At 46.8% G+C, this 22,672-nt stretch overlaps 1 protein-coding gene across 1 annotated transcript; it reads left to right on the top strand.

Moving 5' to 3' along the window:
• The first annotated feature begins 503 nt into the window (after positions 1–503).
• On the top strand, positions 504–20,853 carry LOC119393458 (cholinesterase 1). The gene is made up of 3 exons (XM_037660485.2): positions 504–722; positions 1,976–3,496; positions 20,500–20,853. Exons 1-3 carry the CDS (start codon positions 718–720, stop codon positions 20,687–20,689), a joined length of 1,716 nt encoding a protein of 571 aa, XP_037516413.1. The 5' UTR covers positions 504–717; the 3' UTR covers positions 20,690–20,853.
• Positions 20,854–22,672: the final 1,819 nt, after the last annotated feature.

Here is a 22,672-nt window from a genome sequence, read left to right as displayed (position 1 = left end):
CTTGGCCTGAGCTCGTCTACACGGCCTCCTACTCGAGGGAAGGATCACGCATTAAACCGCCGGTGGCGGCACCATGCTAGAGTCCCATACGATATGGTCATAGGCTGCCTCTGCCTAGATTGTGGAACATCAGCTTCTTATCTTTCTCTCCCCCCTTACCTCCTCCTCAGTGAAGGGTAGCAAACCGGGTATTTATCTTCTGGTTAATCTCCCTACCTTTCACTTAATCTTTCTCTCCTCTCTGCTCGCTAGGTTCTTCTTGACGTAAGCCAGGCCCTCTCCGCTGTCTGTCCTTTCGGTGCTCGCAGGTACCCTCTCTCCACGTACGGCGCTCGACGGCAAACCGCTCTCGCACCGCGCAGCGGACGACGCGTAATCAACGGCCGCCGCACAAAACAAGCGGCCCGAGGCATAGAGAGAACCGCGCGGAGAGAGTGTCCTGCTCGAGCGGCGGTGGTTCCTCCTGTGTCCCTTCGACCACCTTCTCTCTCAGTTGGCTGCACCTTCTCCGCGAAGCGGCGGCTGAGGCGGCCGTGTACCCCTTTCACCCGTATTCAAGGCCCGGCCGAAGGAAGAGGGGAGGCCGCAACACAACACACTAGTGCGTCAAAAAGTGCTCCCCGCATGGACTGGGAATCACTACGCTCCCCGACAGCTTCCGCGGAGAGGGCGTGTGAAGGATGCTGATCTTGACCGCCGGCCCAGGATAGCCACTTGATGAGGTGGGTGCATACATGCTATACGCCGGGTCACGTGCCGTCCGCTATACATTGTCCCCGCCGCTGCCGGTGCTCGCTCAGTCTTGTGAGAGACGCCTTCAGTGGTGGCCCGGTTCACTTTAGCTCGCGGTGTCCGAGGCGTGCTCGGCCCGTTTGTGGGATTCATTGCGTCTATTCGTGTCTTAGCCCGAAGCTGTGCTTGGGCATCATCTCTCAGATATTGGCTGGCTATACGCGTGGCTAACGGTGCACCGCGCTCTGTGTTTATTGCTCCTAGTTGTCTTTCCGATGTGGCATTACTATTGTGCTTTGGCGTCGGCTGGCAGTGCGTGACATAAGGAAAAAAACAATTTTTTTTCTGCATAGGATAGGCTGCGCCTTTTGCAGTTTTTGAAATTCTACATCGGAGAAGACTGTTCCTTTTAGTCATTGACTTCGCTGTGCTCCGCGAGTGATTGCGATTTCATATCATTTTAAACGGTAAGTTATAAGTTTAGAAGCTACCTCACGTTGTCCTTTTCCGTTACTCGCGTACACAAGAATGGCTCCGTTAATTATCGGCCATGCGCAAAGAGTCATTAACTGCTAATAAAAGAAGTTCGTCTATATGGATACGAGATATCTTAGGTGAAAACATCTGAATTTGTAGAAACGTTTGTTCAAAATTTTCTCGACAGAAGCAGCCCCGTAGTGTTTGATTGACGCCGTCGACAATCCAGGTGACTTATCTTACTAAGAGGCGAAGCCGATCGGTTTTCTGCTGCATCGTTAGCTCTTTTAACGTAGAGATGGTTCCAATCGCTGAATTATGGTGACGAACGGCTTATTACCTTCAAATGAAGAAAGTATTAGAGGGAGACCCTCTACTGCCGAAATTGATGCGTGCACATTGGAGAATGTCTAGCCCTGTTTCATGTCATCCATCCCTACAAATAGGGTTGTTGAAAAGGCGATCTACAATGTTTAAGAATTCCTCATAGAGGGCTAATGTAAAAAACATGAACAGATGGTTAAAACATGCTATTGTGCAATGAAAAAAAAATACTGCATTGTTATTTCAAGAATGGGAAGCGTACTTGCTGTGTATTACACGAAAAGGCCGAATTAAATTTCGAATTGCAACTGGATCATCTATGTGCCGGATACGAAGCCGGTTTCTCTTGCTGAGAATAGTCCGTAAGAGATCATTGTGGCATAAGAAAAATTAAGGAAAAACTACAGTCTTATTCGGTTTTCCTTTTTCTTATTTTTTGCAGTCACATCGCAATGCATGCATCATTGTTCCTCGTCGTAGTGGCGCTCAGCGCCGTTGCCCACGGCCGCAGCGTGCCCTCCGAAAACGACATCTTCTCCGACGCGCCAGTGGTGTGCTTCAGGACAGGCTGCACACGCGGCACGCGGCAGACTGTGAACGATCAGACTGTGAATGAGTTCTATGGCATTCCTTACGCCATGGCGCCGGTGGGCGACTTGCGCTTCAAGAAGCCCGTGCCCCACTACGACTGGGGTACGGGCATCTACAACGCCACGATCAGGCCGCCCTCATGCCCGCAGACATACTTCTACGCCGACGACCGCTGGAACAACTACGATTTGAGTCTCAACGAGGACTGCCTATTCCTCAACGTGTGGGCACCAGAGCCATGCCGCGAGGACATCAAGTGCTCGCGTCGCCCCGTCGTCGTGTTCATTCACGGTGGCGGTTTCACGCACGGTGGTTCCGAACGGGCTAGCGCGGACATGTCGCATTTGGCTGCCGTTGCCGACGTGGTTGCCGTGTCTTTCAACTATCGCCTCAACGGGCTGGGCTTCATGTACGGCCGAAGCAAGGACTTGCCCGCGAACCTGGGTCTTTTTGACCAGCGGCTTGCCATGAACTGGGTGCGGGACAACGTAGAGTTCTTCGGCGGTGACCCGGACAGCATCACCCTGATGGGCCACGATGCCGGTGCCCAGAGCGTGGGGTACCACATGCTGTCGCCCAAAAGCCGCGTCCTGTTCAAGCGCGCCGTGCTGCTGGGTGGCAATCCGTACTCGAGCACGCCGCTCAACAAGCCGGACATGGCGTACAACCGCGCGCTGGCGGTGACGCGCAAGCTGGGCTGTCTGGACAGCGAGCAAGACTTGAGGCGGAACCCCGGAGGCGTGATGCAGTGCCTCAAGAGCAAGGATGCCAGCGAAATCGCCCACAGCTCCGAGTACGAGTTCAGCCGCGGCCGAATTTCGCTGTTTCCCGTGTTCGGCGACGAGTTCCTGCCCAAGAGTCCGCAGGAGATGATGGCGGACGCTGGCAGCTTTAAAGGCACCGACGTGCTCATGGGCCTGACGGAGGAAGAGGCCGCGGCGCTCGTCTACTACGGCGGCTACTTCGACGGCGCTCCGCCGGACGACATCACGATGGGCGACGTGCGCTACGTGGTGGGCCTCTACTTCGGCATGATGTACAAGCGCAACGCGTCTCCCATCATGAACTACTATCTCAACGAGACCGAGGAGAGCCCCAGCGACTCTCTCAAAGCCGGAGGGCGCGCGATCGGGGACGGCGTCACCCTCTGTCCCGGAAACCAATTCGGCGAGGACCTGGCCAGGCGCGGCGCCAACGTCTACTACTTCATGTTGACGCAAGAGTCATCGTTTGGCTCGCAGCTGTTCGGGCCGACGTACGGCGAGGACATGCTCTACATGCTCGGCTCGATGAACGACATGAGCAAGAGCGACGAGGAGAAGCTGCTGTCGGAGAAGATTATGAAGATGCTCGGGAGGTTCGCGCGGACGGGGTGAGTGTGAAATGAGCGCCCGATGCCTATCGGCCGGTTTTTTTTCCTTTCCGTGGGGTGTATCTCGGAAGCATCTAGAAAACTGCCAGAAGGTGAAGGGAGGGAAAAATAAGAAATAGAAAGAAAAAGACTGTACGAGATGATCGCGATCTACTTTGTAAATACTCTCCGGGGATATCTACCCTCCCTCTTGAATACGTGAACGGGGCGCTAAAATCGCGACCCCGGCGATCGGATTCATTCTTCTCCCGCATTCGTTTTCTGTTAACTCCCGTTTCCGCCCAGACAAGCCTGCAAGTGTCGAAAAGTTTCTCGAACAAGCAATTCTGCTGACCTCTCGCTTTAAACGAGGCAACAGTCGAAACGCCGGACGCGAGAGAGAAATGCATTTTTCATTTCCGAGCTACCGGACGTATCGCCGAAGATATCGACGAGGCCGAGAAATGCGCACAAGCGCGCTGCAGCGACCAATGAACGAGTTGGCAAGAGCCTAAGTAGGGCAGAATTTAAAGCCACAAACCTCTTAATGCTCGAGCGTCGATCTTAGCATCTTAGCGCCGGCCCTGAACTTTGTAAAGTGTCGTATACTCAGGCGCCGGTCCGCACGCTCGAACGACGGAAGCGCCCACTGACGCGCGACACTTTGGGAGAAGGAAGGAAAGGACGAAGTAAATGTACAAAACAGGGGCAACACGAATCCGCCGTTCCGCGTTCCGACTTCACCGCGCGTGACTCCCTCGTAGACAGCAAGGACATCGCTTTATTTTTCGCGCCAGATAGCCTACTTCCTACGGCTCTCCGGGCGAAACGCGGCAACTAGCCATTCTGCACTCTCACGTTTCATCCCACTACAACTTGGCTGCTCCGTACTAAGCCTAGACAATCGCAATGACATACAATAGCGATCGCGTAACGAATCTGTAGCCGTAGGGAGAGTGATGGTCTGAAATGGGATGACGGTATGAGACGGCGTCGAATGATGCATGTAGTTGAGTGCAATCATGACACGATGAATGAATCGTGCTTAAGTTGTTGCAGAAGAAAATTACGTGTAACAACAGGCGTGCGCGCGAAAGCTCCGCAGCGTGCTGTTTCACCTGCCTCAGAAAAGCTTATATCTGTTTGTCGGCCGCCACATATTGCCGCAAAACAATAATTTTCTTCATATATATATGTTTTTTAAATTTAAGTTCTGTGACCATACAAGTAGGCGTCTCGGAAATCAACTTGCGCAAATATTCGCAACTATCGCTAGATTTCTAGAGACTTCAATAATTTTGACATGTTGCCCCAAGGCTCGATAGAGTTCGACACATTCTGATGAGACTCTTAACGCCTTGACTAAGCCGCGAATGCCGTCTGAATAAGTACTCTAGATATAGTTTGACGAGAAACGGGGTTTCAGAGCTCACAGGGTTCCACGTGTCTCGAGTGATTTATCTTAGAGACTGGTCTTACATGCTCCTCCCACCACATCCTACTGCTACTACTGCTGCTGCTACTACTACTACTACTACTACTACTACTATACTACTACTACTACTACTACTACTACTATACTGCTACTACTACTACTACTACTACTACTACTACTGCTACTAATACTACTACTACGATGGATATACAGTGTACAACTATGCGAATACTGCGACTACACGCTACTGAAACTACACTACTACTCTACAGAACACTACTGCAACTAGCACTGCGACTATTATTACAACTACTGCTCTTACACGTGCTGCTGCTACCATTTACTACAGCCACTTGACGTACCACTTGATGGAGAGCATCAGCAATGGGTTTATTGCGCCACAGCTTAAAATCTGGCATTACAAGAGAGACGAAAGGAACCATGGAGGTAAACGATATCCTGGAGTAGGCGTCGACGTAGTGGCGCCGCTTGCCGAGATGCCGCACCCGGAAGTGAAGCCGCCAACGGGCGTCAGAGGTCACATGGACATGAAGGAGCAGTTTCATTGTTTTCGCGCGCGATGCGGGCATTAATCGCGTCGCCTGTGGCTCAGCGCCTTGAAAAGCGAACGCGGCGAAAGAAATAAAGAAAAGGATTAGAACAAGCCATTGATCTGAGCAGCGCAAGGTCTTGCGTAACCGAGAGAACAAAGCTAAACCGAAGAGAAACAGTGCAGCGCGCTTTGAGTGACCTTTGTCTAATGGGAACGAACAACCGAATGACAGGGACTCGGAGGATTAGATGCCTGCGCAATTCTAAGTGCAGAGCACAGCGTAGAGGTTGACATAGTAGCGCAATTACAGTTCAAATAACATTTTTTTATTACTGGTTAGCGCGTAATTTGGACATCCTATTACAAACTGCCCTCAGCACAGAAGGCTTTGAATGCGTTGTTGCGTTCCTCGCGGACAACTGGCCTTACAGACAGACTTCAGGCAGTGTCGTATTCTCCTTTCCAACCCTCCTCAACCCCCACCCCTCTTTTGCTCTTCCTTCCTTTCCTTTGTAACGTCTCTTTCTTTTTGTTCTTTTTTTTTAATTTCGAAAGTTTGCCCAACCGCATACACAATTAAATACATAAATCGAGGTTGTTTCCGCGATACACGTTAACAGTGCTCTATGGCGAGGCCCATAGAGCCACGAATCATAGTCCGGTGGTCTCATTGTTTGAAGGCCCACTGTTCTGAGGTAGCGCCGTCGTATCTGGTTCAGGCCAATGCATGTCTATAATAAGTGCTGGATGGTAGCCGCGGACGCTTCAGGTGTACAATATGGGCAAGTATGCCCACATGGTCCATGGAGATGTTGTGGCCAGGCAGATGTGACCGACGGAGTAAGTGCCGCATCCACACGAAATTTCCGCGACACCTCTTTTCTATCATCTTTTATTTCCACTACCCCCTTTTCCCAGCACGTGGTAGCCAGGCGGTCCGAGAACTAGCTAACCTCCCTGTCATCCCGTCTCTTCCTTCCTCTTCCTCCTCCTCCTCCTACTATTACTTCTACTACTACTGCCACTACTACTACTACTATTACTACTACTACTACTACTACTACTACTACTACTACTACTACTACTACTACTACTACTACTACTAATAATAATAATAATAATGTTTATTTTTCATCAATACATTAAGGAAGGGGAGCTCCGGTAGGGCTAGTCTCCCGGCACCCGCCTCTCTTGACCCCAGCAAGGACAAAAATAAAGTTATGTCTCTCTCTCTCTCCGAAGGGGCAGCTTGACAGGGGCCCACGGATACTTTTGTACACAACAGCAGCGGCAACAGTCAGCAGTGTGAAGTCGTATAGGATGCAACAAAGTAAACAAAGCACACATTTAAAAAATAATAATACTAATAACAATAATGCAATTCCTAAAAACAATCAAAGACTTAACATGTGTATTTCGCGCAATTGGGTCTGTGTACAGTGCAGAAGATCTGTGCCAGCTTTCACATATTTGTTAAGTAAACTAGGACCTATGTAGGATAACTTATAAGCGAGTGAATGCGAGCCAGTTGGTAAGAATCCATGGTTAAAAAACAGCGCGAAGAAGACGCGGACAAGAAAGAACACAGGACTAGCGCTGACTGCCAACTGATGGTTTATTGTTAAACCGCGCAACATATACACAGATACAGAAAAAATGGGGAAGGGAAACATAAGAGAGCTTCTAGCGGCGCATGCGTCCAGCGGCACAATGTCGTTTAGTCATAGGTGATTAGTTACGGAGATAGCAACACTCCTTGTCTGTTAGATTAATAGACGGCTCGCTTACACATGCATCATCTTTACATTTCATTGCGAAAGCCTCGTAGACTTCACGTGCTGTCTGGTCCTTGTATGTGCGCAGCACACGGGTCTCCTTAAAACGAGGTTGGCAGCCACACTTAGCACAGTGAATGGCCAAATTGCTGCCGCTTCTTGCCTTGAGGTTGTTGGCGTGTTCGCGCAGACGGTCGTTCAGGCAACGGCCCGTCTGCCCGATATAGGCACCCCCACACGAGATCGGGATCTCGTACACTACTTCACACCTGCAAGGGACATAGTTAGTTGCGTGCTTTTTTACACATGCATGTGTAAGCGAGCCGTCTATTAATCTAACAGACAAGGAGTGTTGCTATCTCCGTAACTAATCACCTATGACTAAACGACATTGTGCCGCTGGACGCATGCGCCGCTAGAAGCTCTCTTATGTTTCCCTTCCCCATTTCTTCTGTATCTGTGTATATGTTGCGCGGTTTAACAATAAACCATCAGTTGGCAGTCAGCGATAGTCCCGTGTTCTTTCTTGTCCGCGTCTTCTTCGCGCTGTTTTTTAACCAAGGATAACTTATCTTTGGAGTAGTTTGTTGAGGGGGTTTTTACTTCCCACATTTTCTTATTTCGTGTATTAAGCAATGCAATATTTGGCTGTAGTTGGAAGAGGTCATGCAAAAAATGTCGATTTTGCTTTGCTTCGCGCCTGATTGCCAATGCTAATTTAAAGGCGTAGAGATCACGCACGGGTAATAATAGTAAAGTACAGTGCACTAAATTAATTGAGATATAGATGTGAAGAAAGTAAAGTGGACGAAAAGATAACTTGCCGCCGGCAAGTTATCTTTTCATCCACTTTACTTTCTTCACATCTATATCTTAATTAGTACAGATAACATTCCCTCTACTTCTCTTGGCATTATTTTCTGTTAGTTCTCATTAATATTGTGTCTAAGAAAGAAAACGAGCCCCCGAAGGTCATCCTTTTTCCTTTATATATATATTCGCATTAATGCATACAATCATGGTTGAAATTTTGTCTCTCATTAAACGGCAGTCGTGAACAGTATTACATTTACATGCACACAATTTTGTAGACATAAACGCCGCCTATTTTCGTTGAGAATTAAGCAAATATTCGTTCCGATAATGCAAAACTCGTTTTCAACAAATAATAAAGTGAGAACAGAAATCGCTCTACTTAAACCATATCAACTCAGAACCAAGTCTTGTCGCGTATGTCTTGTGAAGGCAGAGCTAATGTTTCCCTTTTTATTTTTTTTTTTCACCAGGTAGCTTTGTTACAAAGGAGATACATTATACACTGTCGGGCAGTTATACTTATCGGTTGAGTGATCGCACTGAGTGCTTTTTGCCGATCCGGTGGTGTTGCTTTTACTGCCGCGGAGCGTCTCCATATGCGAAGTTCCTTTTTTTCTTTTCTTTCTGACCCACAAAACTTTGGTGCCAAACAGGTAGTGTAGTGCACCGTTTCGTAAGCGAGTTTAGCGTTCCGACGTCTCGGTAAAGGTAATCGGCCCTGGCTTCGATTCCGATTAACAGCAAATGGTTTCGCGTTTGAGGCTAGCTGCGTGACTTCAGCCATGCACCGCAAGGTCGCTAGGCTGCGAGAAGAGCGGCCCGTCGTCGAGTTGGTCAAAATATGCCCGCATCGGTTAATAGCCGGTTTCGCTGACGTCAGTGCAAGTTCGTTGTTACGCGAATGGATGATCGCATCAGTGAGTAAATTTCTACGCTAGTCGCGCATACTCACGCAAGCCACAACACTCATGCTGTCCTCTTTATCGACTTTTTTTTTTTCGTCTCTGTCGGAGCATGCGCTTCGCTTTTCTTCGCAAAGGGTAGCGCGTCGAGGAGGATAAGCGAGTCTAATCTAGATGGCCCCCTTTTGAACTTCAAGGTAGCTCATACCCAATACGGCAAGGAGCGTTCAAGAAAAAAAAAAAAAAGAAAAACGGCGCATACCGTTACTGGGGGTAAATGTACGGATGCGCGGACATTAGCAATTTAAGATATATAAAATAGCCTTCGTTCAGAGAGGCAACACCTCAGTATTAGAGCTGAAGTACGCTACTTGGAGAACGCCAATTGCAAGTGATCACAAATAAATATAAAGAAGGGCAGTTAGTTTTCCATACTTTCCTTGAATTTACAATCTCTCGGTTTTATGTGAATGAGGAGCACGCGACACGCAACAGTGCTTTTGTTTTCTGCTACTTCGTACGGTTGTGACTAAGGAAAAAGTTAGTCAATCGGATCATGACACACCACTCCACATAACCTACAAAATTTGTAGATGCGAGCACTCCCTATGTTTCACACGCTCGATAACCGACGTTTTCGGACATATTCCTTACAGGTGGAATATCAGATACAGCGTAAGGAAGACCGATATTATAAAAATGGCGTCTGCATAAGCACCACTTCGAATGTGCGTTATAAGTTGATTTTGGTCATAAGTAACGATGTCTGCGGCCTTTATTCAAATGGTTCCATGGCCTAATAAGTTGTCGATCGTTGCGTGTAAGTATCGTTTAGTAAGCGAGCACGCCGAGAAGAAAGCTCTTTTTTTCCCCGGAGGTCAGTTGCAGCCGTGTAATTAAGAAGTCTTTTCTCTGCGCACGCAGGCGCCTTTCCACACTGCCTCTGCCCCCCTTTCTTTGCTGTGTGACGTCAGAGGCGTTTGCTGGATGACATCGAACAGTCCGCGGTGTTGTTTACGGGTGTAATGAACAGCATTTACAGTGAATGTAGCTGCCTCCTTACAGTCGCTGTCAGCGTTCACGCAGGTGAATCCTTCGCTCGCTTTTTACTTACAGAATATACTACTGACTTGTTTCATATTGTGTATGAGTTCATAAGTTAGATGTATATGAAATAACCTACGAAGTTATAGTTACATAAGCAGTTCGTCATAAGCTGTAAAACTCAACTCTAACGACAAGCGATGGGTGCCCTAAGGCATTAGTAGCCGACCTCACAACAAAGCTTTTTGTTCTGAACTACCACTTGCCATTAGCCCAACGGCCTTCGCTAATAATATGTCCAGCCTCTGGATTGGCCTAAACCTTCTCTTATGAACAATATTAGTGTAAGTCGTTTTTGGGAATATTGGCCCGGAAGCACTGCGTGTACTAGCTCGTGGAACGGACAGTTCTCGAGTGGCTATGACACTAACGCTGAATTGTGTAGGCTTGCACAAGCAAGGTCGCGAGTTTCGAAATATGACTGCACCGGGCCACATTGGAGATCTTGCTTACGGTGTGAGATGTAGATGCTACTGATGATAATGAAGTACTACTGGAGGTGGCTGCGGGCAACTTCTCTTTCATCTACTGTAGTCTTGTCATCAAGTGCTCATGATTAAAACATGGAGGCACAGAGGCGGAAAAAAAGACGATAGCGGATGAATATCGTGAGAGGAAAATTGTAGACGCCATTACAGAACTATGAAACATGGTGGTCATGTCCCTTTTATGCTGCTAAAGTGAATGGTGCTTTCTCTGTACATAAATTGTGCTGCGCTACCCTCCCCTGGCTGGCAGCGTAAAAAAAAAGAAGAAAAAAGAAAAAGAAAGTTGCAGCATATGCGCGAAGAACAAGTACGGCGGTCGCATAATTTTCAGGACGTATGAAAGCCTGAGTGAATATTGTATGCCGTGTTTCAGTGGAAGCTTATCAAAAGTCATGTTTTGCCGATCCGAAGCCAAAGATTATAAATCTTGATATGTCTCAATGTGCGTACGGCGCAACTAACGCACTTTGTATATGTATACATATTCTTTTGTTTTTGTTAAATAATATTTTATTCCTTATCCTGACAACCAAATGGAACGGCCCTTTCCAAGAAGTGCCGACAACAACTTCTTCATTAATTTTTTTTATTTCAATCAAAAAATATGGTGAAGCTTGCACTAAATCGCGCAAGGCTTTGAACAGCGAAGCTGGAAAATTCTGAAGTCTAATCCGGTTTAATAAATTTCATTGTCTGTCTGTGTCTAATCCGGTTGCTTGTACTTGTGTTAGGCTTTAGCTGGGCGATGCTAGGTTGTTTCTAGGTTGTTTCTAGGTTGTTTCTAAGCCGTTGCTAGGCTTCAGATAGGTAATGCTAGGTTGTTTCTAGGTTGCTAAACATTAGCTAGGTGATGCTAGGTTGTTTCTAGGTCGCCTCTAGGTTGTTTGTAGGTGTTGGCTAGGTGATGCTAGGTTGCTTCTAGGTCGTTGCTGGGCTTTAGCTAGTTGTTCTTAAGTTGCTCCTAGGTTATTGGCTGTTTCGTTAGACTTCAGAATCGTCCAGATTCACTGCTTCAAGCCTTGCGCGACTGAGCGCGAGCTTCGCCGTTTTTTTTTTCTCTTTCTTTCTATCGCTTTCTTCTAACCCCCTCTATCTCTCTTTCCATCTCTCGCTCTTTCGCGTGTTTCACGTGCTCCACTTCAGCCGAGCAGAGTTTTCTGTTCTCACGCTCGCACCTGCTGTACTCGGTATTGGGGCTTGCCCAATTCCTGTGACGTATACCCACCTCAGGAGTTTTGCTCAACGGAGCACAAGTTACCGATAGTTTAACGAGCTTCACTATAAAGAGAAAGAAGAGAGCACGTGCCGGCTCATGATAGCTTAAAGAGCTTCACAGTAAAGAGAATGAAGAGAGCGCGTGACGGTTCATGATAGCTTAAAGAGCTTCACAGTAAAGAGAATGAAGAGAGCGCGTGATGGTTCATGATAGCTTAATGAGCTTCACTATAAAGAGAATGAAGAGAGAGCGTGACGGTTCATGATAGCTTAAAGAGCTTCACAGTAAAGAGAATTAAGAGAGCGCGTGACGGTTCACGATAGCTTTAAGAGCTTCACAGTAAAGAGAATGAAGAGAGCACGTTCAGGCTCATGATAGATTAAAGAGCTTCACAGTAAAGAGAATGAAGAGAGCGCGTGAAGGTTCATGATAGCTTAATGAGCTTCACTATAAAGAGAAAGAAGAGAGCACGTGCCGGTTCTTGATAGCTTTAAGAGCTTCACAGTAAAGAGAATGTAAAGAGCGCGTAACGGTTCATGATAGCTTAAATAGCTTCACTAAGAGAAAGAAGAGAGCACGTGGCGGTTCATGATAGCTTAAAGAGCTTCACTATAAAGAAAAAGAAGAGAGCACGTGGCGGTTCATGATAGCTTAAAGAGCTTTAGAGTAAAGAGAATGAAGAGAGCGCGTGACGGTTCATGATGATAGGTTTTAGTACACATTGTGCACACCAAGGTTGTTACGGCCGGCTTGAACAGCTTCGCCGTTAGTACTTACGCACTTGAGTCGTGTAATGAGATAACAATTAAGTACATTTCTCTGCTAATTGTTACAGGCGCCATGCAACACTAGCACAATTTTCGCACAAACGTTGCATACACTTGGCAGCGACTTGCGCATAATTCAAAGCGGTGGAGTGTGTCCAACACCTTTACAACGAGAAATTTATAGTCGTTTATAAAAAGGGCGTTGTTTATAAAATGAGTTGTTTATAAAATGACTTTAAAGCAGTTTATAAATGGGCGTTGTACAAATTAATAATATCTGGGGTTCAACGTCCCAAAACCACGATATGATTATGAGGGACGCCGTAGTGGAGGGCTCCGGAAATATCGACCACTTGGGGTTCTTTAACGTGCACCCAAATCCAAGTACACGGGTCTCAAACATTTTCGCCTCCATCGAAAATGCAGCCTGCCTCGGCCGGGATTCGATCCCGCGACCTTCGGGTGAGCAGTCGAGCGCCATAACCACTAGAGCACCGTGGCGGGGCCGTTGTACAAATTAAGACGTATAAAATGTGAACTGCGTTCACTTATTCCTGCGTGTATTCGGGACAGGCCAGGCCTCAGGCATGCACCTTTCGTCTTGGACCGCACTTCCGTCTGAGTACGCGTTGCGAATTCAGCATGCGCGTATGTGTCAGCACTCGACATCGTGCCCGATGGTCTGACTTGCTCTCACTTTTTGTATCCGCATGTTCGAGTGGACATTAGACTACGCAGGAACACCAATAAACAATAGCCGTCATCCCTGTAGGGTGACTAAAAAATTTCGTTCTGGGGTTAGCAGTTTATAGCTACCACGGCGTTCGCAAGGTGACTTCATTATCTTTCTATGCAATTCATTATACTTACTACATATGCGAGCGAACTATAGAAGCAAGCGAACTCAGAAAAAAAAAAGTTTTCATATCGTACGCTCATTTATACCAGTTTAGCTATAACTGGCGCCGCTAGTACCACTCCGTCAAGCTCGTCATGCATGACCTGCTGCTATAGTTAGCTGCTACGAGTGCCGTGCATCATTTGTCATACACGCACTGTTTGGGTCGCAGACATAGTCGCTTTCGTTTTCCTGTCCCTCTGGCTTGTCGTTAAAGCCAGTCCCGGCGTGACGTCTACAGCGATGCACTTAATATGAACTTAGCCTTCGTGGTCTTTCTAGCTATTTCCCCGTAGAAGACGTTACTATAGTATCACCATGACCAAGTATTCTAAATCTGTCTCGTAGGTTTATGCAGCTCGTAACTGGGTGTGTCCAGATAAGATCGAACACGACGTCCCGGTCACCATTCCCGATTGTGATGAAATTTACTGTAGGCCTAGGCATTACACCCAGAACAATGGTTTCGCAGTTAGTTTTGCGAAAAAAAATTTGTTCGCTTGAAAAAAAAATATACAAATTTTGGCCGCAAGAAACGCTCTTCCGCCAATTTCGCGATTTCTCAATTTTGAGCGCACCTAGGGAAAAAACGATGCACTCCTTCGTCACAATATTTATTCCCCTTAAAGAACAAGTGAAATAAAATCTTATTAGTCTATTATTTTCTTTGCTTGTCGAAGCACTTTCGAAGAAAAATAATCACAAACTTGGCAAATCGCACAAAATGCCTGTATTTCAGGAATTTATTGCTGCAAGCAAGTTAAAGTGAGGATAATAAAAATCGGTACATATTAACTTTGATACTTTCGCTCTCGTATAAAATAATTTTTGTGCTTTTATCGCACTCCGTTTTACTTGATAATTGGGCTGAAACGTAAGTGATTTACCAAAAACGCCGAACTTTGAAAATGATTTTCTCAAAAAGGCCATTTAAATTTTTTTTTTAAATCCCTCTGATTGAAGTCAAGGACGTCATCTACCATTGTGCTGAAAAAAACGTTGCATTATTTTGGTTGGTAGCAAGTTATAGAGCGTCAAATGTGACCATGCCAGCCTAGCGGCAGCGTCGTTCGTTATGAGCTGAAACTCGGATATAAGTTGCTAAAAATACTTGTACGTGACATAATCACAAATCAGCAGCTCCACACCAACAAATGCGCAGCCCGGTGTCATGGTTCAGCAAGCTTTGTCTTGGGATCAGCCGCTTGACAAACCCGCAGCAGCGGCCGCTCGATGCTGCGGGCACTCACATTACATGAGTGCCGCTTCGAATGCGGATGAGGCCCGCTTGCGCGCCAAACTACGCTCAGAGGACGAACGAGAGAAGGAATGCATCACTGTGAAAGTTAAAGGCCGTTAAGTGCCAACAAATGTCATAGTATGCAACAAAAGCTCTGCCGGCAATTTCCCAGTGAGCGCCTCCAGTAGTGCGCCCATGTGTTGCTTTCTCTCTTCTGATGGCCTAAAGATAATTAGGTTCATTCTATGAGCAACATATGACACAAAAGAAAGCCATTGACATCTAAAGAAAGCTGTCATACGTGCTTCCGATGGTTGAGCAACTCGAATTGCAGTTGTTCATCTCGTGCCAGAACACTTGTGTCAGCCGACCGTGAAAAGAAGTGTGTCCTTTGCTTCATTAAAGAACCGCTTTTACAATACTGTATTGTTGTGCCTCCGCAGATAGAATATTCAACGCAAGTCGAGCGCTTATCACGATATTATGCGGCTTCGGGCATAACAGCAGGGGAAAAAAATACATCCGTGCTGTATTGAAGGCGCTCACTGGGAAATTGACGGCAGAGTTTTCGTTGCATATTATGTCATTCGTTGGCACTTCACGGCCTTTAACTTTCACAGTGATGCATTCATTCTCTCATTTGTTCTCTGAGCGTAGTTTGGCGCTCAAGCGGGGCTCATCCGCAGTCGAAGCGGCACTCATGTAATGTGAGTGCCCGCAGCATCGAGCGGCCGCTGCTGCGGGTTTGTCAAGCGGCTGATCCCAAGACAAAGCTTGCTGAACCATGACACTGGGCTACGCATTTGTTGGTGTGGAGCTGCTGATTTGTGATTATGACACGTAAGTATTTTTAGCAACTTATATCCGAGTTTCAGCCCATAACGAACGACGCTGCCGCTAGGCTGGCATGGTCACATTTGACGCACTATAACTTGTTAGCAACAAAAATAATGCAACGTTTTTTCTGCACAATGGTAGATGACGTCCTTGACTTCAATCAGAGGGATTTAAAAAAAAAATTAAAAATAGCCTTTTTGAGAAAATTATTTTCAAAATTCGGCGTTTTTGGTAAATCACTTACGTTTCAGTCCAATTATCAAGTAAAACGGAGCGCGATAAAAGCACGAAAATTATTTTAAACGAGAGCGGAAGTATCAAAGTTAATATGTACCGATTTTTATTATCCTCACTTTAACTTGCTTGCAGCAATAAATACCTGAAATACAGGTATTTTGTGTGATTTGCCAAGTTTGTGATTTTTTTCTTCAAAAGTGATTCGACAAGCAAGAAAAATAATAAACTAATAACATTGTATTTCATTTGTTCTTTAAGGGAAATAAATATTGTGACGAAGAAGTGCACCGTTTTTTCCCTAGGTGCGCTCAAAATTCAGAAATCGCGAAATTGGCGGAAAAGCGTTTCTTGCGGCCAAAATTTGTATATTTTTTTTCAGGCGAACAAAATTTTTTTTCGCAAAACTAACTGCGAAACCATTGTTCTGGGTGTAATGCCTAGGCCTACAGTAAATTTCATCACAATCGGGAATGGTGACCGGGACCTCGTGTTCGATCTTATCTGGACATACCCAACTAAAAATCAATTTGACAGTCTTTGAGATAAATCGATGAGATCATCATAAACATAACCGCCAGAAGCATAGGTGAGCAGACGTGGAGGAGGGGAGGGGGGACGTGGGGGAGAACGCCGCCGGTCAATCGTATCACCTATTCGAAATCGTCGCGCTGGGCAAAGAAATCCTATTCGCACTTATAGATAGCGAATCTCATTCCGGCATTTTATTGACATGATACGGAGGCGGAAATTCTCCTGAAGCGCCCCGATAGAACGCTGACACAAAACGTGCAACGAAGAGTCTGAAGCCCGTTTTATTGGTATACGTGAATTGCAGCAAAAGCAACTAATCGCAGGTCTCACCGTAGGGCACGGAATTACTGACGCAGAATACAGTGACATAAAAAAACGCCAGGCCTGCGCTGAAACCGCAGCACAGTCACAGCGAAAGCTGGAAGAGCGGCGTTTCTAGAGCCCGTTGTAAGCTCTCTTGGGGCTACAATACAAGTACACTAGAAAGGTACCCACTACGCCATAAATTACAATTTTTGTGAAGTCGGGAAGCACCTACTAAGCCATTATTCGTCATTCAGCGGAGAAGCGAGGCACCAGCTACACGTCTGTAAGGCATTATGTGCACTTTGTTGACGCGACGACTGATGACGATGAAGAATTATGACTCAGCCATTTGTAATGGGTTGGAAGCTTTAAACGGCCCACCAGTTATGTAATTTGCATTGGGTGACGCCCGGTCGCTATTTCCCTCTCCCGTCATGCTTTATAACATACGTTGACGTGGGAGAGAGACGGGGGGGGGGGCGAAGAACTTTACTGAGACCCCGAGGAAATGCATCATGCGCTTATGGACTTCCTTGGCCACCAATACAAGTGCACTTGCGAGGAACCCACTACGCTATAAATCATTGTAATTTTACTGAGACCCCGAGGAAATGCATCATGCGCTTATGGACTTCCTTAGCCACCAATACAAGTGCACCTGCGAGGAAACCACTACGCTATAAATCATTGTAATTTTACTGAGACCCCGAGGAAATGGATCATGCGCTTATGGACTTCCTTGGCAACCAATACAAGTGCACTTGCGAGGAACCCACTACGCTATAAATCATTGTAATTTTACTGAGACCCCGAGGAAATGGATCATGCGCTTATGGGCTTCCTTGGCAACCAATACAAGTGCACTTGCGAGGAACCCACTACGCTATAAATCATTGTAATTTTACTGAGACCCCGAGGAAATGGATCATGCGCTTATGGACTTCCTTGGCCACCAATACAAGTGCACTTGCGAGGAACCCACTACGCTATAAATCATTGTAATTTTACTGAGACCCCGAGGAAATGGATCATGCGCTTATGGACTTCCTTGGCCACCAATACAAGTGCACTTGCGAGGAACCCACTACGCTATAAATCATTGTAATTTTACTGAGACCCCGAGGAAATGGATCATGCGCTTATGGACTTCCTTGGCCACCAATACAAGTGCACTTGCGAGGAACCCACTACGCTATAAATCATTGTAATTTTACTGAGACCCCGAGGAAATGGATCATGCGCTTATGGCCTTCCTTGGCAACCAATACAAGTGCACTTGCGAGGAACCCACTACGCTCTAAATCATTGAAATTTTACTGAGACCCCGAGGAAATGGATCATGCGCTTATGAGCTTCCTTGGTAACCAATACAAGTGCACTTGCGAGGAACTCACTACGCTATAAATCATTGTAATTTTACTGAGACCCCGATGAAATGAATCATGCGCTTATGGGCTTCCTTGGCAACCAATACAAGTGCACTTGCGAGGAAATCACTACGCTATAAATCATTCTAATTTTTGAGAACTAGGGCAGCAGGCACTGTGCCATTTTTCGTCGTTCTACGGAGAGCCGTGGTACCTGCTAAACGCATGTAAGGCATTATGCGCACTTTGTTGATGCTGTGACTGATGACGATGAAGAATTATGGCAGAGCCTTTTGTAATGGGTTGGAAGCATTCAACAACCTACTCGTTGCGCAATTCGCATTGTGTGACGCCTGGTTACAGAATTCGCGTTGTGCGACGCTTGGTGCTTATGTTACTCTTCTACCACGCTATATTGCATATGCTAATGTGGTTCCTTCCCGACATGAACCCTGTATAGGACCTTTTGCGAAGCAGCTTCAAGCACCGGCATGGCTCAGAGGTTGAATACTGGGCTCACACGCAGAGGGCCCAGGCTCGAACCTCGTTCCATCCTGGAATTTTTTTCTTATTTCGTTTTTTTTCTTATTTCGAGCGATACTGGTTACGGACACCGGCGGCGGCGGCGGACAACTACGGCGCCAAAAACGGCCGGTGAAATGATCTCATAACAGCTTTCGCTGTAAAACACCTTCATCTAGTTGTCAGATAAAGCGCTCTAATATTTAGAAGACTGTAGGATTGGGCGTGTTGGTACAACATGATTATGAGTGCAAAACACTCATAATCGGCTGCACTCATGTCGGATGCGCTGTTTTGCACTCATAATCATGCTCTAATATTATGGTTACGCAGTCTTAATGACCACGCAACTTTTTTTTTGTCGGTTACAACCATATCAATGATAGGATAAGGAAAACGTCCGCACAATATCGCATCTGGACACGCTGGTATCGCTTCTGAACAGTGGGAGGGGGGAGGGTGCTGGCGGCACCCCTGATACCAACGAGCTCAGTTTTTACTTCTAATGCCGTTCATTCATTATTGCGCATTAGTCAAACAAGTGCTGCTTTCGTAATAGTAACGTCAGGACTGGATGTCAGAAATGTCAGTAAAATGTGTATCGTGTATGCCATCGGCGCGGGCCGCTGTCTTCCCCCGTTTCACCGAGGGCCTAGAAGTCATCTGGCGGGCATCAAGACACCCTAAAGTTATCTGGATGGAAGCGCCACCCAGAGAGCGCAGGAAGAGCTGCGATTTCCAGATGTCGCATTTCTCCCACCCCGTGTCGCTTGCATCCACCGGTAACGGCATACAGGTTTGCTCAAGGGCGTCAGCGCAATCAAGAGCTTCCCGCATATCCTCGCGGCGACTGTGGCCTGCTTTGTAGGTTTCCTTCTTCTCGGGTAGATGGCGTCAAAAATGATAAATACATGAAGCCCCTAGAAATAAACTGTATATATATTATGGTTTTAGTGTTTCTTTACCATTTAGGAGTGGAATACCTTTCCTGGGCTATGTGCTTGCTTCACAGTCACCTTAGAGTAAAAAAAAGTATCGAAAAAGAAAACATGGTGTTCAGCTATACGTAGGTCGAATAAAATTGCTTTCTTATCTACAAGACTTCACTGACGCTTCAGTCACTGGATGAAGGCTGCACGAAGACAGCATTCCTCTTATGCCTGCGAGCGGCCCACACTATAGGCGACACTAGCCAACAGTAGTCAACATTAATCAGCGCTGCTACTATGCAAGCAAATATGGCAGTAAAATCGGCACAGAAATTATTGTCTAGAATGTGGACATCATACCCTGTCACGGACAGGGGGTGGAATAAGCCTCGTAATACTTTCGAGTTAATAGGAGGACTGCTGCACGTCGAAGAAATATGGCACTTCATTATCAAGCATAGAACACACAAACACGCACACACACACACACACACACACACACACACACACACACACACACACACACACACACACACACACACACACACACACACACTACACACGCGCGCGCACTCTCTCTCTCTCTTCCGGTAAACACTGCACTCGTCCCGTGTACTTCCTTTTGTCTCTTGTTTTTTCGCGCTGTTCATTAAGTATGAAACCGTACTAACTAGCCAGGGTTCTAGCCTATAGATGTCACTGCCATGATGCCAGTCCACGAACGATGGTATTTCACATTGCTCATCAGGCAGTAGCGTAGCCAGAGTTTTCTTTCGGGGGAGGGGGGGGGGGGCTTCGAATCTACGTTATTTATGTTCTTGCGTTCGTTCGTATGTGTGCGCGACAAAGTGAAAATTTCGGGGGAGGGGTCAACACCCCCTCTCCCCCGGGCTACGTCACTGCCATCAGGACTATTCCAAAGTTCACGGCACTGTCAATAGAAAAGTATAAGAGCCATAGCCAGGCCTTATGACGCGCTACCGAATGGTGCGTTCATGTATGTCATGTCACCCTTGTATGCATTGGTGCCACGCACAGGGGCTTGTTACCACGATACATCACATTCACGGATGTCGTGTCTGCTTGCCTTTCTTGTTCCAGGCGACCAGACATGCCGACGATGATCTCGTCGTGGCCTCAATTCTCTGAGGAGAGCCCCTATTACCTGTCCATCTCGGCGAGAAACGCGAGCGTCCAGGTGGGACCACGTCTCGAGGAGTGCAACTTCTGGAAGAACTTCTGGAGGCTTCGCGGAGGCAACGGGGCGTCACAGGACATCGTCATCGGCTGAACACTCGTGTGCGTGTGCGCAGTGGCAGCTCTGCCTCGCGAGACGGCGTCAGAGTGCGGGACTTCGTTGCTGACGCAAAGTGCTCCGCGCCGTCTGAACGGACCTGGTTTCTCGCGTTTCTACGTCAGGCTGTGTTCCAGTATGCCGCCGCTTGAGTGCGCTCCAAGCGGTGCATACGACCCCCCCCCCCACCCACTTAGCATCCTCGCCTCGAAAAGCTGTAAATTGTTGGCTTGTTTTTAGCGTTGTTGAACTTTTCGTTTGTTATATACACAAGTTATGTAACGTGCCGTGTTTGCTACCGTAGGTGCTCTCTATTTGTTGCTGTTATTGTTGCCTTTGTCGTTGCACGCAACTTAGAAATGCACGTGAAGGCGAGTCATATAAGCGAGAACGCGGCAGAGGAAGTAAGATCTAATGCTTAGGCATCGTGCGGGGTCACGGAGAAGGGCATGACTATAAAATGTGCATAGCCGTAGCCTCCTATGACGTGGTATTGGTCTCGTTTCGTGCAACCTGATTATTTATATTCACAAAGAAAATGCGCAGTATTTCCGCTGCTCCGAAAAGATTTTGCGTAGGCATGGAATCAAGGAAGTACTAATTGACCGCCCTTAATTAATTCAACTGATACTGTTTTGCCATCACATCACATAGCCATGAGTTCAATCCACAAGGGACGTAAGCAATAGCGTTTACCGGTGGAACAAAAAGTAGATGAACCAAGTTGGTGCGGTAAAATTGTGTTGTCTCATTACATTACGAAAGTTTCACGCCGTAGGTACCAAATGTGGCGTCTTGAGAAATCGCGAGTTTTAGGCATACAGCGGCCAGCGTACGACGGGCCAAGTTCTTCACTGCGTTACAAGCAAATGTGCTGATACCGAACCATCGCGTTTAGCTTGCCTATAGCGTCACCTAGAGATATACATTCCTTCGCATCTTTCACGTTCTCTTTCAGGGGGTCGGGTATTACTGCCAGGAGGCTTCATAGCCGCTGACATAGGTGTTTTGGCGAACCAACAGAGCGGAGCTGCTTTTTCGCTCCAAAGTAAAGTACTCTTGCCGAATCATAACCACACACAAGAAATCTACTATTCCACGTGAAGCAAGTCCATGAAAACGGAACAGGAGCTGAAGATTTGTGGAACCGCGTTTTATGAGGCTAATGTAAACCCAGACGTTAAACAGCTGCCTTGAGCTCACCATGGCTGAAGTATCTAAAGAATTGGCTTTTTTTCCTGCTTAGTCTACCTTGTTATTCCTACTAAGAGCTCTCATTAAGATCGAAGTTGACTCTTATCAAACATAGCAACAACAACAACAATTGTTGAGGTTTTACGTCCCAAAACCACACTATAATTATGAGGGACGGCGTAGTAGAGGGCTCCGGAAATTTCGACCATCTGGTGTTCTTTAACGTGCATTGACATCGCACAGTACACGAGCCTCTACCATTTCGCCTCCATTGAAATGCGACCGCCGCGGACAGGGATCGAACCCGCGACCTTCGGGTCAGCAGCCGAGCACGGTAACCGCTGCACCACCGCGGCGGACATCAAACATCGCCAGATCGAAGTGACTTCCAAATCGGCCAAATTTTACCCGGAAATCAAACTAGTCTGTATTGTCGCACAAAAGTACGGCTGAATAATAGGCATCAGAAGAACCAAGTGAACGCAGTCCTCATAGTTTCTGGTAGCAGTTGCAGGAACAAATGTGGTGTTTTCGTTGGACTTAACATAAATAATATGCCCAATGCAAGAACGTTACGTGACTTGAAAGTTTGAACCATTTAAAACCAAAACGGCCATATGCACCAAGATCAGTCATGATATCCAACGTCCCAATGTGTGCGGTTCACCGTCCACACGTGTGATTTTTCTTCTAGTGTGCTCTTCAAGAAGGAAACTTTCAAAAAACAGCACGCACTATATCTAACTTGGCTAGTGAGGCCCTGCCTTGCATATATAATATCACGCT

Source organism: Rhipicephalus sanguineus, chromosome 5 (genome assembly GCF_013339695.2).
Source record: "Rhipicephalus sanguineus isolate Rsan-2018 chromosome 5, BIME_Rsan_1.4, whole genome shotgun sequence".
Lineage (NCBI taxonomy): Eukaryota > Metazoa > Arthropoda > Arachnida > Ixodida > Ixodidae > Rhipicephalus > Rhipicephalus sanguineus.
Note: the sequence above shows the minus strand (reverse complement) of the source record. Positions and strands in the feature narration are given on the sequence as shown.